This window comes from Lolium rigidum, chromosome 6 (assembly GCF_022539505.1).
Source record: "Lolium rigidum isolate FL_2022 chromosome 6, APGP_CSIRO_Lrig_0.1, whole genome shotgun sequence".
Classification (NCBI taxonomy): domain Eukaryota; kingdom Viridiplantae; phylum Streptophyta; class Magnoliopsida; order Poales; family Poaceae; genus Lolium; species Lolium rigidum.
In genome coordinates, this window is record NC_061513.1 from 98,109,825 (window position 1) to 98,128,728 (window position 18,904).

At 46.0% G+C, this 18,904-nt stretch overlaps 1 protein-coding gene across 1 annotated transcript; it reads right to left on the reverse strand.

The window, feature by feature from the left end:
* Positions 1 to 221: 221 nt before the first annotated feature.
* LOC124663010 (zinc finger MYM-type protein 1-like) lies at positions 222 to 5,191 on the reverse strand. The gene is made up of 4 exons (XM_047200775.1): positions 5,177 to 5,191; positions 4,803 to 5,086; positions 4,369 to 4,661; positions 222 to 322 (listed from the first exon to the last, which is right to left on the reverse strand). The coding sequence occupies exons 1-4, from the start codon at positions 5,189 to 5,191 to the stop codon at positions 222 to 224; spliced, it is 693 nt and encodes a 230-aa protein (XP_047056731.1).
* Between the last annotated feature and the right edge of the window lie 13,713 nt (positions 5,192 to 18,904).

The window sequence follows — 18,904 nt, forward strand, 5'->3', positions numbered from 1 at the left end:
AGGAAGTCTGGGCCGTAATTAAGGAGCTAATGCAGGATCGTGCGCGGGGGGCGGACGGATTTATCAGAGTGTTTTACCAGGTAGCGTGGACGATTATTAAAGGATGTATTATGGTTGGATTACAGAAGCTTGCAGTTGGGGATGGCCGTGGATTCGCCAAGCTGAATAGCCCTGATCACACTCATACCCAAGAAGCCAGGGGCGGAGGAAATAGGGGACTATCACCCGATCAGCCTCATGCACAGTTTCTCCAAACTGTTCTCCAAGCTCTTGGCCAACAGGCTGAGGCCACGGTTAGGAGAGCTTGTAAGCCCGAACCAATCTGCGTTCGTAAAAGGTAGGAGCCTGCATGGCAATTTTGTTATAGTAAGGCAAGTCGCGAGGAAAATCAATCAGAGGAGAGTTAAGGGGGTGCTTCTTAAACTGGACATCTCGAGAGCTTTTGACTCGATTTCATGGAGCTTCCTCTTCGAGGTACTGGCAAAGATGGGGTTCAACGATATGTTCCGAAGATGGGTGGCGATACTCCTCTCCTCAGCATCGACCAAAATCACCGTCATTGGAGTGCTAGGGTCCAGTTTACGGCATGTGCGCGGGCTAAGGCAGGGAGACTGAAAGGACGAGATGTCGCCTAGAGGGGGGTGAATAGGCGTTTAAAAACTCTTACGAATTTGGCTTGTACGAATGCAGAATTAAACTAACGTTTATTTTACAAGCACAAATCCTAAATATGCTAGGCTCAACTAAGTGCAACAATAACAACTAGAGCTAAGCAAGATAGGCACAAGATATATGTAGCACAAGTGATAGCAAGATGTATGTACTTCAAGCACGATGGCTATCACAAGGAAATTAAGCTCGGGTATATAAATAACCGATGCACGCGGAGACGAAGATGTATTCCCGTGTTCCCTTCCTTTGCAAGAAGGTACGTCACCCGTTTGGAGAGGTGGGGATCCCACGAAGGATTTCCCAACGCCACGAAGGCTCACCTTCTTCTCCGAGCTAAACCCACAAAGGATAATGGCCCTTTCCTTATGGTTAGCTTTTCCTCCACTCCGGAGATGACAATCTCCAAAACCACTTCACAAGCTCCACGAAGGAGAAGCCTAGGCCTCTTCACAATCTTCTTTGAAGAGATCACCGGAGCACCAACCGCCAAGCCAACTAGGAGGTCTTCCTCCAAGAGTAACAAGCTCACGGTCTCTCACTCGAACTAATCATGGTGGAGAGCTCAACACTATGCAATGATGCAAAGCAAGCACACTAGGGGTGTTCAAATCCTTCACACTCAAATCCCACCAAAGCAACAAATGCTAGGATGAGATTAGAGAGGAAAAACAAAGAGGAAATCAGCAAATGACTCCAAGATCTAGATCCAAAGGGTTCCCCTCACTTAGAGGGGAAATTGATTGGTGGGGATTGTAGATCTAGATCTCCTCTCTTAGATCCCTCAAGAATGAGCAAGAATCATGGGGGGAATCAAGAGATAGGGCACGTTCTTCAAAGTCAACAATGGAGGAGAGAGAGTGGAAGAACTTCTCCATCCCAAGGTGGAAGAAGGGCTATTTATAGCCCAAGGGAAAATATAACCATTGGGGAGAACAACGGGCAGAAAAACGACCCAGCCGATCAGCGAGCCGGTCCACCGGGCGTGGCGCCAGACCGGCCGGTGGGACACCCGGTCCTATCGGGTCTCAGACCGGGCTAGCCGGCATCTGCCGGGCGGGGCGCCTAGCCAGAACCGGGCGTCTTCTAGGCTTACGGTATATGTGCCCGGATGTCACCGGAGCAGGAGCCGGCGTGTGCCGAGAGGTCCGGTCCACAGGCTGGCGCCGCCGGGCCAGGCACCGGGCCGACCGGTTGAAACCGGACGTGAGGCCGGGAGGGCACCGGGCGACGCTGCCAGGATCCCTGGAATGGGCCCGGATGGCACCGGTCCCAGGGCCGGTCGGCGCCGGGCCAGCCGGTGAGACAGCCGGCACTGCCGGGCGTGGAACCGGAATATGCAGGACCCCTGAAGACCTTTTCTTTTCCTTTTAAACAGAAAATGCTCCCGAACTCCGATTGACATGAAACCAATTTTGTTGGAAAGATAACGACGAATAGAACCCCAATTTTGTTGGAAATATGGAGACTCCTCACAGGATATTTTTAGATGATTCTAGAGAGGGAGTCTCCCACCGTCAAGAAACGGTGAAGACGTCCAAACTCGAAAACGCAATAGAAGATGCATGCGGATTCCGTTTTCGATGAACTTGGACTTGATGTAAAGCTAGCAACAAGCTCAAGAACCTCACATAGAGAAACACCAAGAGGTAAAAGGGATATTCAAGTATGCAAAGAGTTGAGATCCCTAAGACGATGTAATCAAGTTACCCAACCGAAAGCCCCTCTTGATAGTGCGGCTATCTATCCTATAATCTTGTCTCCCAAACACCACCTCGAGACCGGTAAAAAGAAAACCTAGCAAGGACATTCCTTTGCCTTGCACATCCCGCTTGATCTTGATGATAACTCTTCAAGCTCCACTCAAGCCAGAATGCCTCACTTCATCATTCGTGCTTCGTGAAGACTCGCAAATGCTCCCCCATACACCATGATAGGAAAGCTCCATTGATGCACATCTTCACATGTCCATTATCACCAAATGGACGGAAAGCTTCAAGCATATGCTCCTCTTGAGATGCTCAACTTGAACTTGCCCAACTCAACCTTGATGACGATCACCACTTGACGTCATCCTCTCATGGGCTATATGAGATCTCACTTTTGATGCATGCCCATGGAAAGATACCTAACCTACATAGATAACACAAGAGAACATATATGATGGGTTAGTTCATAAAGCATAATTGACACGGCTTACCATACCACATGACTTCTCGTGGCACATTCTTCATGCTTCATGTGTTGACCAAACTTGAATCTATTCTTCACTCTTTGTATTGGTCAACCTTGTATCTTCTCATCAGGCCCGGTCCTGAACTTTCGAGGGCCTGGGGCGAGACTAGATTTTAGGGCCCCTAATGTTTTTTTTAAATGTATGTATAAAAAAATTACAAAGAAAGACTTAAAATGTACTGATTGCAATGGTATTCATATAACAATACTATTTTATACATCTTACCCTAAAACTTTCTCGTTACATTCCTGGACGCGAAATCAGTGACGATGGAATCAATATCAATCTCGTCCAATAATCCCTTCTCGATGCATAGAGTCGCCAAACCATTTAACCTCTCATGGGACATTGTAGATCTCAAATAATTCTTCAATAGTTTCAACTTTGAAAAGCTTCTCTCAGCCGACGCAACGGTCACGGGCATAGTAAATATTATCCGATAAGCAATAGAAGTATTAGGATAACAATCCGCTTCTCTAACAAACTCAAAAATCTACATAGCAGACATTCTTCTATTTGGCAACGTCAATTGTATAACACTTAACTCAGAAATTAGATCATTTAACTCAATATCGCATGTAGGGGCCTGATCACCTGAACGAGGTCGAGTGAAAGTTTCTGCAAATGTATTGCATCGATCTTTTAGCTGAGAACCATCCAATGCCTTCAAATCGGTTGAACTCAATAGAAACCCAAATATACTTTTGCATGATTTGAGTTCTTCGAATCTATTCTTCAAAGATGTGATTGCCATATCAACCATGACCATGAAGTAGTTAACTTTAAAATCCTCCTCGGCTTGCTTCCTCACAGTCTGCTTCATCAAATTGCTTTGTCCTAGAAACACGATGCTTTACTGGGAATGATGGCTCTACACCTAATTCAGATGCAATTTCCTTGGCAATAGTCAAACTAGAAGCAAACCCTCGATTTCTGTAGTTGTCAAAGAAAGTGCGTATACCTTCTATTTGCAGTATTGTAGATTCAAGGCCCATGGATGGTGACTGCAGCTTCTTGCTCACTGTGTTTACCTTGAATAAAATTTCATGCCAAATAACCATACCAAATTTAAATTCAAAGCTACCAAGGACCTCAATTTTTTTTTGCATCACTCCTATCCTTGGCTTCTGTATCACCATCTTCACTTAACTCAAGAAGAGCAGACCTTAGCTGAGGAGCTTGAAATCTTATTGCTTGGACACTTTTGATTCGACTCTCCCAACGAGTATTGGACAAAGACTTCACAGTTAAACCTTCCACGTGCTCAAGCAAAACTTTCCATCTTTTTGTAGACCCAGAAAATAAAACATAGATCCGTTGCACAATTCCAAAGAAAGAAATAGCTTTACCACAAGATTTAGCCATATCACAGAGAGTGAGATTAAGACTATGGCAAGCACATGGCATATACAACGCCCTTGGATTTACTTTAAGCAACCTTGTTTGCACTCCCTTGTGTTTACCTTTCATATTGGAGCCATTATCATAACCTTGACCCCTGATGTCATCAATAAGAAGACCATGTGCTTTGATGGATTCAACCAACACATTGAAAAGCCTTTCACCAGATGTGTCATTCACCACCAAAAAACCTAGAAAGTACTCCTCAATTTTTATTTGGGCATTCGACATATCAACACATCGAACCAACAAACTCATTTGCTCTTGGTGACTAACATCTGGAGTACAATCAAGAATAACCGAGAAATATTTTGCCTCTTTAACTACCTTTAGAATAGTGTGTGTAATGCTAGAAGCCATAAGAGAAATCAACTCATTATGAATTTTATGACTGAGATAATGACGATGAATCTCTTTGTGTTGAAACCGTCTAAGGTGGTCTTGCATTACCATGTCAAATTCTGCAATCATCTCAACACAAGCTAAGAAATTACCATTGTTATCATTGTAAAGCTCCTCATTGGATCCACTAAAAGCCAAATTACGTTTACCAAGAAACTTCACAACAACAACTATTCTTAGTAAAACTTGCCTTATGCGCTCCTTCTCCTTTGTGATCTCATGCTGCAACTCCTTATCAATTGTTTCATGTTTGCTCAGTCTAGTTCTCAGTTCCTTCCAACGGACCATGCCGGTAATATGCTCAACACTGGCTTCATGTTCTTTGAGTCTCTCACTAACATGCTTCCAATCTCTAAACCCGTCATGTCCCAAAGCACTCTTGCAGTTGATAGGATTGAACAACTTACAAGAAAAACAAAACACTTTGTCAACACTTCTTGAATAAACTAACCATTTTCGATCACGTACCTCTCCATTGTTCATAGTTCTTGAGTAATGTGCATACGAAAAATGCCTTGAATTTTCATCTCGGTGAAAAGTAATGTTTTCTTCCCTAATAGGCCCCTTCTCCACTAATGTGTCCCTTTCTTTGTTATCAAGACTAGTCCAATTTGCCGGGTCATAAATATCCACACTAACCGGTTCCTCATGATCACTCGCATTGTTATCATCCGCGTCGATATTAGTGTTGTCTTGAGGGACCTCATTTTCTGGATCGACATTATTTTGATGGGATTTCTATTTTCGTGCCCTCGGTTCCTTAGTTGTGCTCAGTTTTCCCCAGCCCCTTAGTTTTTCCTCAGTTTTCCCCAAGCCTTTGTCTGAAACCCGCAGAAAGAGCTCAGACGGAAGGAATCCATTTATTTGAACGTTCCGTGCTGACGTGTGGGGCCGCGTCGTCTGTGGGGCCGCGTCGTGTGGGGTTGGTAGGAAGGGACCGCGTGGGACAGCACGAGACCGTGTTTGGTTGTACGTGAGAGCTGGGTTTTGTCTCTCTCGGCCCAAATTGGCATTTTTAAGAGCACCTTTTCCCCTCTTTCTCTCTCTGTCTTTTTCACCAAATTAGTATCAAATCTAGAGAAGCTTCTATTTCTGTCTTTCTTCAATTATTTATGCCTTTTGGCCCTCGATTTTTGCCCAATATGGTAGCAAATCTAGTAGCAAATCTAGAAGCTATTATATGATAAATTCACAGCAGCATAATCAGAAAACTAAGTATAATACATAAACTGCATACATCAGCCAAAAGCAGCCAATAACATTGTTAATGTTCACGACAAACTAAGCTGAAAAAATACAAGACACACGCAATGTATGGCCAACAAGAAGATTAGGATACGCCAGGATGAATGAATTTGTTATTCATTCCTCATATATTTATGCGTCGCTCCATTCATGCATTATCCCAAGGAAATATTCATTGAACTCCCGCCGTCTGCAGTGTGCGGCCAATACATCCTCCAAACGGTATGGCCTGTGTTCATTTCTCAGACCGTAGCTTCCTAATCTATGCACATATTGTGGCCACTCATCCCAGGACTTTGTATCATGAAAGTACTCTCTGGTATAACCCAAATCCGCGTAGTAGATGTAGCCAGGTCGAAGTGTCGGGTGCACTCTGGTGTCGACGGAGATACACCGGATATAATGCACGAAGAAGGCGCGCATGAATGCCAATGTTACTGACCGGATGGAGAGAGCGGCTCTGAGTGTCCACACGGTACACCAATGGCATGTTGTGCATCAACACAAGCAGCAGATCACCATCCGACTTCACAAGGTAGAACTTGTCACTTCCAAGTTCGGAAATGAAATTAGTGTCTCCATCTTGACAAGTGCTCGCGCGTGCTGCAAGCTCGTACATTGGTGCACACTATTCTTCCGGACTCAAAATTGTCCACAGCTATTGCATACAGTTCACCATTGAACGGGGTAATGCAACGCATACTATGGTTCTCGATCGAAAATCTTCCTTCTCCCCAATCTTCAGATATATCCTTAGTTGGAGTGCTCTCATCGACCCAACCAAGTTCCTCCGGGTAATCCATAGTCGGGGAGTTGATTACAACGACTGAATCCAGAAAAATAGATGGCATCTGCGCCTCAAACATAGTGTTCGATGTCTTTGTGAGAGGGTTCAGAAGCCGTATCTTGTGCGGCGGGTTCTTCTGGGCAAGCACGATGACGCCACGGCAAAAGCCGACGAAGTAGTATCTAAAATATATTGATGAAGATAACATTCAGCACTAAGATTGAAAATAAGAATAGATTAACCCTATAGATATGGAGGAATTTGAACCTTGCACGAACTTCAGATAGATCTATGGTGACGTAGCGGGATGTGCCGAGTTGGAGGAAGGTGAACTCAACGACGCGTGGAAGGGCGTGGTCTACCATGATCCATTCGTGCAGGTGCACGTCAGGCTCAGGTAAACCTGAGCGCCAATTTCTACAGACTTGCCTCATAGCAGAGTAGGTGTCCACGTACTCCTCATTCGCCAGTAAGCATTCGCCGATCTTGTGAAGTGGTCCGTCAGGCGTGAGAGAGGCCTAGTTCACGGAGGCGCCGCCCTCGGAGGCGACGGGCTCGGCGGCGACGGGCTCGGATGCGACGGGCTCGGAGGCGACGGGCTCGGAGGCAACGGGCTCGGAGGCGATGGCCACCGGCGCATTCTTCTTCTCCATCGCCAGCAGGGGAGCGCTCGTACGGCGGTTGGGGTTTTTTTGGAGAAGTTGATGGGACGTGAGAGGGGTGGTTTCGTGCGTGAGCGAGAATAAGACGTATAGTGTGCAGAGGGAGGGAGAGAGGGGCTTACGCGTCCTAAATGCGACCCGCGTCCTACGCGTCCACTATTGCACGTCTGCACCGCGACACGCGTCAACAATGGCACGTCTTCCACTTCTGCACCGCAACACGCGTCCTCGAGTTTAACCCTGAAAATTTAGATATACTCAGGTATACCCTCGAGTCATATACTAGCATTTTGTGTGTGCTCAGTTTTCGCCTTGAGTGTTAATACTGGCTAGTGCAATATAATCAGTTTTACCCTCAAGTGGCTGGTCAACAGAGAGTCAACAAATGGGATTAACTAGTTAAATGAGTTATTTAATGTGCAAAAAATTCCGAAAAAGAGTGGCACTTACTCATGGAGTCTTTAGCACAAATTGGCACTTCTCAAATCATAGATAAATCAAGTTTTACCACAAATTGCCACTTCTCAAATCACCTAGTAGCTATGAAGGTGCATGGTTTTCCACAATAAGCCCTACCCAAAACAGCTTTCCCCAAAACATACTTTGTCTGAGTGAGGCCATAATTGTCACACTCATGTATATTTGTATTGCAAATAGTTTGAGGTAGGCCAAGATGGGTTTCATTGTACCAAACACGCATTTTCCATTTTTTAAATCTCATATTTGAATCCCTTAGTCCTGTTTACTACTCACTTGCCCTTGGTTTCTTGATACTACTCAGTTTTTCCCTCTCCCTTCACAAATTCTCACAGACGCCCAACATTGCCCTGATTGGTCTAGCCGATGTCACGCGGATCGTGCCCGCCGACCGTTGATCATAGGATTTAACGGGCAGGATAACCCCTCTCTCTCTCTCTCTGGTCGGGGCCACCACCCTCTCTCTCTCTGTCGGCGGTTAGCTTCCACCCTCTATGTATGCTTAAGGGCGGTTACCCAGTACGCTAAAGTTTGGTTTTCTGCATTATTTTTCACGAGGTAAATTATAAACTCTTTTAGGCATTATTTTTCACGCAAAAAATGATACACCATCACCATTTCTTGTAGCCATTACTTTGCACGCAAAAAATCCCAAAATGATAAACCATCATCAATTTGTTGTAGCCATTACTTTTCACGCAAAAAATGATACACCATCACCAATTTGTTGTAGCCATTACTTTTCACGGAAAAAATGATACACCATCACCAATTTGTTGTAGCCATTACTTTTCACGCAAAAATGATACACCATCACCAATTTGTTGTAGCCATTACTTTTCACGCAAAAAAATGATACACCATCACCAATTTGTTTAGCCATTACTTTTCACGCAAAAAATGATACACCATCACCAATTTGTTGTAGCCATTACTTTTCACGCAAAAATGATACACCATCACCAATTTGTTGTAGCCATTACTTTTCACGCAAAAAATGATACACCATCACCAATTTGTTTAGCCATTACTTTTCACGCAAAAAATGATACACCATCACCCATTTCTTGTAGCCATTATTTTTCACGCAAAAAATGATACACCATCACCCATTTGTTGTAGCCATTACTTTCCACGCAAAAAATGATAAACCATCACGATTTGTTGTAGCCATTACTTTCCACGCAAAAAATGATAAACCATCACCGATTTGTTGTAGCCATTACTTTTCACGCAAAAAATGATGAACAATCACCGATTTCTTGTAGCCATTACGGTAAAATGATAAACTATCACGAATTACCATTTCTTTTAGGCATTACTTTTCACGGTAAAATGATAAACTAAATCACGAAGTTCCATTTCTGTCAAGATAGTCCGCATTACTTTTTTGTTGAGATATATACCCCCACAACGGTCATCTCCTCCTTAAATTATTGTGTAAACCCCCCACAACGGTCACCTCCTCCTTAATTTATTGTGTAAACCCCTACAACGGTCATCTCTCCCTTATAAACACCCACAACGGCCATCCCTTGTGTCAATAGGTTCTGCCTCTCTCTTCTTCGTTCACATACACTTGATCATCCATTGCCATGGCTTCCACATCTCGGACGCGGACCGGAAGGGGAAGGGGAAGGGGAAGGGGAAGGGGAAGGGGAAGGGGAAGGGGAAGGGGCGGCCGGGGTGGTGGATCATCATCATTGCCACCATCACCGTCGTCAACACTGCCATTGATCATAGAGGAGTTCGTCATCTATGAAGACCCTTTGGTCAAGAAGGTACGTACGCGTTCCCACATATAAGATGCATGTGATTAATTATGGGCATGTTCTAAAAAACCTTTAATTTCAAACGATCGGCGCTCGATCTCTTTGCAGGCACTCCCAAAAAAGTTTGTGGACTATCTTGACGGTCAGGAGCCAGCTAAGGTGTATCTGCGAGCAGCTGACTGCGGTCCTCGTCTCTGGACCGTGGAGGTCCTATTTGACGGACAAGGCCGAATGTATCTCGACAAGGGTTGGTAGAATTTCGCCATCGCGCACGGTGTGGATTTCGGCTGCTACGTACACTTCAAATATGAAGGCGATGATGTGCTCACAGTGAAGGTGTTCGGCGGAACAATGTGCAGGAAGTACTACTACTCAGACGACGAAGATACTGACGATGAAAGTGACGACGACGTGAAGCCATGCATCCATACCCTTTAGATAAGGGGATTATGACCAAGAATATATATGTAGCTTCATATGCATCGATTTAGAGATCTACTAGCTATTTTCTATATATTTAGAGATCTAGCTATTTTCTATATATTATGCACAATGTTTAGCATAAGAGTCACTTTAGATTATAAGCTACGAAAATAGTCACCTGCCATGGGCTGAGGCGGCCCCATAGAGCGGCTCTATATTATATTCTCTAAATAAATAGATAACCCCAGCGGTCATTGGCTGCGAAGGCCCCACAGAGCGGCAATATATGATTTTCTATAAATAAATAGACGATCCCACTGGTCATTGGCTGCGGCAGCCCCACAGAGCGGCAAATATATGTCTTTTCCTGAAAAATAGACGACCCCACCGGTCATTGGCTGCGGCAGCCCTCGGAGCGGCAATATATGACTTTTCCCGAAAAATAGATGACCCCATCGGTCATTGGCTGCGGCAGCCCTATAGAGCGGCCCCATTTGTCAGCACGAGACGGGTCAGAGAGGAACTACCCTCTGTGCAGCCCCACCCGTCAGATTAACGGTAACGGTAAGGCCTCTGACCTGACGGCAACCCTCCCGTCCGACGTCTGTGAGGGATTTCAAAGTAGAGGGAGGGGAAAACTGAGGAAAAACTAACGAGCTGGGAAAAACTGAGCACAACTAAGGACCCGAGGGCACGGAAATAGAAATCCCTATTTTGATCGGCCGCAAGAACTAGTGCCAACTGATCTGGATTTCTCGGTGCGCTCGTGTTGTTCTTCAAAAATTTGTGAATAGATCCTCTCTGCGATTCAATAAACTTGTCCTTTTCCTCTCTCAGCCTCCTTTTGGCGGAACCAGACAAAGGCTTTTTAGAAGACATAATGCGTCTGAAAATAGAAAAGAAAAATTGTAACAGAAATTAGGGCATAGGAGAGCATCAAGAATCAGAATTTCAGATATTAGATGACTATACCGGTTGTAATCAGGTTTGTTGTCTCCTGCCTGGGCCGATTATGTTCAGCGAGCAAGTTTGAACTCTGAAGGAATCAGGCAATCAGCGAGCGGCCGGCCGGCCGGCCAAGCGACTTGGAGCTTGGAGAATTGGGAGCGATGAGCGATCGAACGAGTTCACATCTTCACGAACAGCCTGAGCCGAGGCATCGGTAAAATAGTATCGGATCGAACCTAATCGTATACGTATACATGCGAGGGCCGGACTCGACGCCTCACGCCTCGCTCGACCGTCGATAGATGGAGTTCTTTTCCGTGCGTGACCAGAAAAGGCCCAGCTAAGCTAGCCTAAGAACCAACCCTGTATGGGCCTAGTAGTATAAACCTATATCTAGAGGGCCCCTAATTTTCTTGGGCCCAGGGCGGCCGCCCCTCCCGCCCCCCTTAGGCCGGGCCTGCTTCTCATGCTCTATCACACTATCTTGAGGTGTATAAAGAATTCTTTATTTGTTTGCATGCTCTAAATCTTAGTCAACCATAGCTCAACTTATGAGACTATCATGACACCGACTTAGAGCCATAACTTGAATTATTCACTTGGAATCAAGCACTCAAGATCTTGGATCATTCATTGCTTATCACATAAGCTAGAGAATGGCTAATATCGAGTTCCACATAAAAACTTCATCTTCATTTCTTCTTCTTGATTATATCACATATATGTCTTCAAATCGATGATCTTGATGCCAATACTCAAGGTATATCTTTATCTTCATGGCATCGATACTTGAATCCAACACATGGAATACAAGTAGTACCTATGGAATATTCCTTCATATATACTTAATGAAAACATTAGTCCATAGGGGTTGTCACTAATTACCAAAACCACACATAGGGGCAATATACCCTTACAGAGACCCAACTTCTCCGATGCTTTTCGTGATCGGAATGGAGGTGCTGACAGCGGCCATTGTAAGGTCTGTTCATGAGCAAATTTTCCACGGACTCGATAATATATCTCCGATTAAGAGGTTGTCGGTATGTGCTGATGATGTAGTGCTTTTTTGCGGCCGGAGGAAAATGAATTAAGGGCAACAAAGGAGATCCTAGGTATGTTTGGAGTTGCTTCAAGACTTCAGGTCAACTATAACAAAACAACAACGTCGCTCATTAGAGGAGAGGAGGAGGATGTGGACAGAGTGAGGTCCATCCTTGGATGCGAGCTGTCAGAATTCCCAACCAAGTACTTGTGGCTGCAATTGGCACTCAGGCCCCTGACAAGGAACGAATGGCAGCCGATACTTGACAAAACCCTTAACTGTATTCATGCATGGCAACGAGGGCTGATCGCGAGGCAAGAGAGATTGGTCTTGATCAAGAGCGTGGTCATGGCAAGGCCCGTCCGCCACCTGCTTGTGGCAGATGCACTGTCATGGTTGCTGGAGGAGGTCGTGAAGTGGATCAGAGCCTTCTTCTGGACAAGGAAGAAGGCGGTGAATGGAGGACAATGCCTTGTCGCATGGGAGGAGATCATTCAGCCCACCTGCTTTGGGGGCCTGGGAGTAAAGGATCTCCGGCTACAGGGGGCTGGCTCTGAGGGCCATATGGGCCTGGTTACGCCGCATGAACCCATCCAGACCGTGACAAGGATTGCCACAGCTGCAAGACGATGAGGTCACGACAGTTTTCCACAGTCTTGCAAAGATATAGCTCGGCGGTGGGAAGAAGACCTTCTTCTGGTCAGATAGATGGTTGAATGGCCTGACAGTGACTGACATTGCCGCGGTTCCCACGAGGAGGAGGAATTCCAGATTGGTCACCGAGGCACTCCCGGATAGCATGTGGGTGCTGGACATCCAGGGCAACCTGTCAGAGGAAGGACGACTGCAATGCATACTGTTAAAGCATTGCCTGTAGATCACATCCTGGTGTAGTGTGTGTTTGCGCGGGAGGTTTGGTTCGGCTGTCTGGAGGAGGGAAATTTCCATGTCCAAAACCCTGATCAAAACATCATGTTGGAGGAATGGTGGAGCAGGGCACGGGAGGCTGTCCAGGGTGCTGACAGACGATCGTTCGACACTCTGGTGATCTTGACCTCGTGGATGTTGTGGAAGCAAAGAAATGCTCGAGCTTTCCAGAGAGCTTACGACGAGGATGAAGGAGGAGCTTTATTTGTGGGAGTTGGCCCATGCCGGAGGGAGTGCACCCGCCTCGAGAGAGTAGGCTTAGGGTTGTAGGAGGAGGGTGAGTGTGTGAGTGGGTGTTGAGCCGCCTGTGTTGTTTGCAACCATGGCTGGTGTCGGGGGTACTCCTCGGCAATGCCCTTCGATTGGGGCTTAGGGTTGATGGAATCCTGTAGGCTAACACGAGACATCGGTAAACAGACAAGCGGGGAGAGCGATTTACCCAGGTTCGGGGCCCTCGATGAGGTAAAACCATGACGGGATTTGCCACCCACTCGGCTTCCTTGAGCTCCCGAATGAATCCTGCTTTGCGGAGCCGACGAACTTCTTCCCCGATTGCTTTTCTCTTCGGCTCAGAAAATCGGCGCATCGACTGTTGTACTGGTTTGTCTTTTGGGTCAACATTGAGGGCGTGCTCAGCGAGTTCCCTGGGAATACCTGGCATGTCGGATGGTTCCCATGCAAATATTTCCCAGCGCTCACGGAGGAACTCGATGAGCGCGCCTTCCTATGCGACAGTAAGGTCTGCCGACGTATTGACCGTTTTCTTCGGGTCAGAGGGGTGCATCTGCTGCTTTTTTGCTTCCTTTGCGACGTCGAACTCATCGGATCTTACGTTTCGATTGTCGGCTGGTGGCTTAGTATGGTCCGTGATGGCATCGACTGCGTTAAGGTTCTTCCCTGGCTCCGAATTTCGAGGCGATCTTTTGGAAATCTCTGTCGCAGTTATCTGAACGGGAGAAGCTTCCATGGATGGTTATCGCTGTCCCATTATTTCCTGGCATCTTCAGTTTCAAGTACGCGTAATGGGGTACAGCCATAAATTTGGCGAACGCAGGCGTGCCGAGGATGGCGTGATACTGAGATTCCCAGTCAACTACTTCAAACTCGATTTTCTCCTTTCTGAAGTTGCTAGGCGTGCCGAAAACTACATCCAGTGATATTTTACCAAGGGAATAAGCGGGTCGAGTCGGTATGATACCGTGGAATCCTGTGTCGGACTCTCTTAGCATGTCGACTGTTAGTCCCATCGCTCTCATCGTACTGGCAAATAACAAATTTAGACCACTTCCTCCATCCATGAACACTTTGCTCATACTGTATCCTCCGATTTGTGCTTCAAGGACAAGTGCTGCGTGACCGGGCCTTGGGACGGCCTTCGGGTGATCCGCCTTGCTGAAGGAGATGCTATGATCTGACCAGTCGATGAATTCGGGCGTATCGACCATGGCAACTTCCGCATATTTTACTTCTCGTGAAAACTTCTTGATTTCTCTCTTTGAAAAGCTAGTTTTATGGATCATGCTGACCTGCCCGCGTGGTTCTGGAAACACCTCGGTTGGTACGTACTTGTCCCCTCCTGCTGGCATGTACGGCTCTGGCTCGTATGGTTCTGGCGGATAACTGTAGGATCCTGCTCTTCGTTCCATCGTATGAACTCTTGCCATGGCTTCGACCCTGAGGTCGTCGCAGAACTGCCGAATTTCGAGGAACTGCCGACAATTCCTTAGCAAATGGCTAGATTTTTCATGGCCATCCTTTGGATCGATATAGGAGTGCAGATAACACGGTGCCTCGAGTTGCTCCGTGGCCAATAGATAAGGTGCGCGAGAGCGGCCCTTTTTCGATTGTGTGTTGTGGCATCCTCGTTCATACTGTTGAGGACGAGTTGTGATTCGCTCTTCTTCTTCATGACGCGAGTCCCTTCGTCTCTTCCTTTGCTCCCCCATGACGTCGAAGCTGCCTCGGCTGCCCTCTTGCGTGCTCCTGGATGGGACTGCCGAGGTTGCTGCTGGAGTGATATCTTCTGGAACCGAAGTCCTTGGGCTTGATGCGTTTGACCTAGGGAGGCGAAGAAACCCTCCGGAGTCAATGATAAAGTGGACACTACCGAAGGTAGTATCCATGTTGCCGCACGATTCTGCGGAGACCAGGCGCGACGCCTCGGTGTGTGGTACGAACTCGAAGGACCCGCAACGGACTGAATCTTTTGGATCTGACGGTGTTGGCGACTCGAGCACAAACGATGCAGATGTGACTGGTACTGCCGATGACCTGCCTTGTGCCGACAGGCTTCCCACAGACGGCGCCAATTGTCGGGGGTACTCCTCGGCAATGCCCTTCGATTGGGGCTTATGGTTGATGGAATCCTGTAGGCTGACACGAGACATCGGTAAACAGACAAGCGGGGAGAGCGATTTACCCAGGTTCGGGGCCCTCGATGAGGTAAAACCCTTACGTCCTGCCTGTCTGATCTTGATTAAGAGAATATTGGGTTACAATGGGGTGCCGAAGGTTTCGGCTGTGTTCTCGTCGAGAGGCTAAGTGCTACGGCGACCTAGCTCTAGACTTCTGGTGGCTAAAACTATTATGATTGATTCTGTCCCTCGGCAGCCTCTCTCCTGGCCTTTATATAGGAGGCCAGGTCTCAAGAGATCTGTCTGGGTACGACTAGGTTTACAAAAGACCTAGCTCTAAACTTTCCTTGTTCGGCTTCCCTCTTGCCTTGTTCTTCAAGGGATCTTCTCCTGCGCCATCCTAGTGGCCCACCTTGCCATCGGGTAACTTCATGGGCCTCCAGTTGGGCCGCACAAGATAAGGCAATATCAGTTACCCGAAGGGTAATGCCCACGTTAGCTGGCTTCTTGTAAATGTTATGCTCTCTTCTATAAAAGTATGGTATGCCCTTGGCATGCTCTCAAAAAAATAGTAATGTAAATAAACGCAATACATGGATATTTAAATAGTAACACATCACTACTACTGAGATTCTGTTCAAATCAAAAACGAGGACAAGACATCCACTCAGATTCTGTTCACATAAAATACGAACATAACACTTTACTCTAACATAAGTTTTGCAATACGACGTTTGGCAGGGTAGCGAGTCGGATAAAACCATTGTGGGTCAGGCACATGCCAGCTGTGGGTGGGGAAAAAAGGTCAGAAGTTGAACAATTTATGTGGTACAAAATATATTTAGATGGGGTCAGGAAGATACAAATACCTAGGAAACTTGTCTGGAGTCTCGACAGGGGCAGTCCTAAAGATAAACCAAATCATATTTTAGTCTTTTCACGCCCAAAAATAAATGAAATAGACAGCAGTTGCGCTAACACTACAAAACACATCAGATAATTTGACACTACAAACCACTACATAAGCTCGATGTCTGGCCGAAACTTTAGCTTTAACAGCCGCTCCGAAGGCCAATTGAGAAAAAGATTGCATCAGTATTTATCATATATTACCAAACATAATCAGATCTATATAATATCAAATTACCAAACATGATCAGACCTATATAATATCAAATCAGTTCAATAGTGCTTGGTGTTGCATGTTAGCTGTAGCTCAATATGGCTTATCGAATTATCTAGGAAGGGACACAATACACAAGCAGCTCTGCCAACCCAAAAGAACTCCTGCACATAATCCGAGGCTGGGAAACAATAGATAAGCTCTATGCCAGGTGCATCAATATTGCCATTATTTCCAAACAAGATGAAACCAATGAAATATCAAATCAATTCAAAACTTGCAAAACAAGACACAGTGACTTCTTAACTGAAACTCTGGTAGTACTAGATCAAAGATAGGCTAAAAACCTAATCCAAATTCAGCTATTGTTAATTCTACAATCACCCGAAAATTAACCAGTTGTGATCAAAAGGATCTTGCAAGCCCACTCCCCCGACACCCACTTGCATCAGACTAAATAAACTATATATTACATGAGGATACAGGGCATACCATTCTGCATTAAAACCTGCCATGAGTTCGAGGATTCTAATCCTTGATAGGTAAGGAGTTTGTTCCGTGTCATAAAAGTTCATGCCGACAAAGTTCCCATCAAAATCAACAAGGGGCCCTCCAATCCCAACCTATAGCATAACAATGAAATGCCAACAAAGGAAAACAGTCACTGATAGTTCATACTCTCATGGACTATTTGCCTCAAACAGGTGGAAGGAAATGAGAGAAGTCACCAGTGTACCTTGGTGGTTTTACAAGTGGATATCTGAAGTGTTGCGTCACCAAATCTTCTACGTTTGCCTGTCACAGCCCCGTTTGTGGCCATAAACTTGCCTGATTCAAAGCCACGACCTAGAGCTACTACCTGAGCTCCAACCTCAGTTTGAGACGTTTCATCGAGTTTTGCTGTACTATAACTGTAGGCACTCCTCTTGATGCTAACAATAGCGACATTATACTGTAAATTATAATACTGCAATGTCCCTTCCTCACGCTGTTTATTTGGAAGGCACACTTCAATCTACAATGATGAAGAGAGACTTACTACTCCGTAGTATCTTAAATGAACAAGTAAAATAAGCTTTAAAAATGACTAAGAGCACCAACCTTCCATTCATGTTGAATGGTTCCGTCACCAAAACCTCTAACCAAACTTGCTGAGGTTAGAATTCTTGTAGTGGATTCATCGCATTCAATAAATACACCTGTGCAAGCAAACTTTCTTGCGCCCTTTTTGTAGTTCCCAGAACCGTCATTTGTTGGTACACGAAGGAACGAGGCAAGTGCCACAACACTTCGAGACATCTTTGAAGTAACTCTCCTAATGGGTTCACTCCGAACATCTGCGCCAAATCCCTCTTCAAAATCCCATTTCAAGTGCATGCCAACTGGTTAAATACATGGCACATCAGTTGCGGAGTCAGAACGTTGTTGTAAAAAACTGACACAGTAGGGAACAATCATCATTAAAGATAGCAACTACTCACCATCAGCAAAACTTGGTAAGGGGTAACCAAAAGCATCTAAGATGGCATTTACTCGTTCTGTAAATCCTGGTGTAACATGTTGAAGCGATTCAAGACAATGTATTAGTAATGACCGTCATAGCAAAAACAAATGCAGGTGCAACAAAGGTGAAGCAATTCATCATGTAATGGTTTTTTTAGATAAAAGGCACTAGGTGCCCGACTTTAAATTAATAAAGCCCCGCAAGGTTCAGACATAGTTATTACATGCTGCGGCATACAGCTTAGCCAAAGAAGGAACATAACGGGGTCGGCCTCCCCTAACAGACCGAGAACCCAAAACGACTAGACAGGGGTAGATGTCCGGCACCAGCTTCACGATTCGAGCTTCACGGATCCGCAGGAATGAGCTGGGCATGGATGCTTCTTAGCGCCGCGATCAACCACCTAAGCCAGGGACGGTCCGCTGGCTTTGCCACGCCGAGCCAGTGCTGCATAAATAACATAGTTTTAAAGGTAACATCAGCTGGGTGTCGGATAAGTTTAGACTCCATAGTAAGCTTATTTCTAATCACCCATAAGGCCCAAGATTGTGCAATGAACAGGCACCGGATCGTCCGCCTAGCTCTACCAAGCAAAGTTGGAGATAATCGCAAAGAATTGGGGAAAAGAGGCTGGGCACCAGCTACAACCCAGGATCTCCCTAATGACGCTCCAGGCGAACCTCGCCAGAGAGCACCCGAAGAAAATATGGTCTGCAGTCTCCATCTCTCCACACAGGGCGCACTTTCCATTACCCGGACCATGTCTGGATAGGATGTTGGAGCTAGAAGGAAGGCGGTCAAGCACCAACTGCCAGGAGAAGATGCGGATCTTTAGCGGAATCTTAGCGGCCCAAACATCCTTGAAATGAGCAATCGTCGCCCCGCGCGACAAGCGGGCATACATGGATTTCACCGAGTAAATCCCATTC

What these genes read in the sequence shown, in the direction of transcription:
- LOC124663010 (XM_047200775.1), bottom strand. An exon ending in GAGCTTTACAATGATAACAA is followed by an intron (nt 4,662 to 4,802) that starts TGGTAATTTCTT and finishes TTCTCTTATGGC; the next exon opens with TTCTAGCATTACACACACTA. An exon ending in TAATGGCTCCAATATGAAAG is followed by an intron (nt 323 to 4,368) that starts GTAAACACAAGG and finishes TTACGAACGCAG; the next exon opens with ATTGGTTCGGGCTTACAAGC.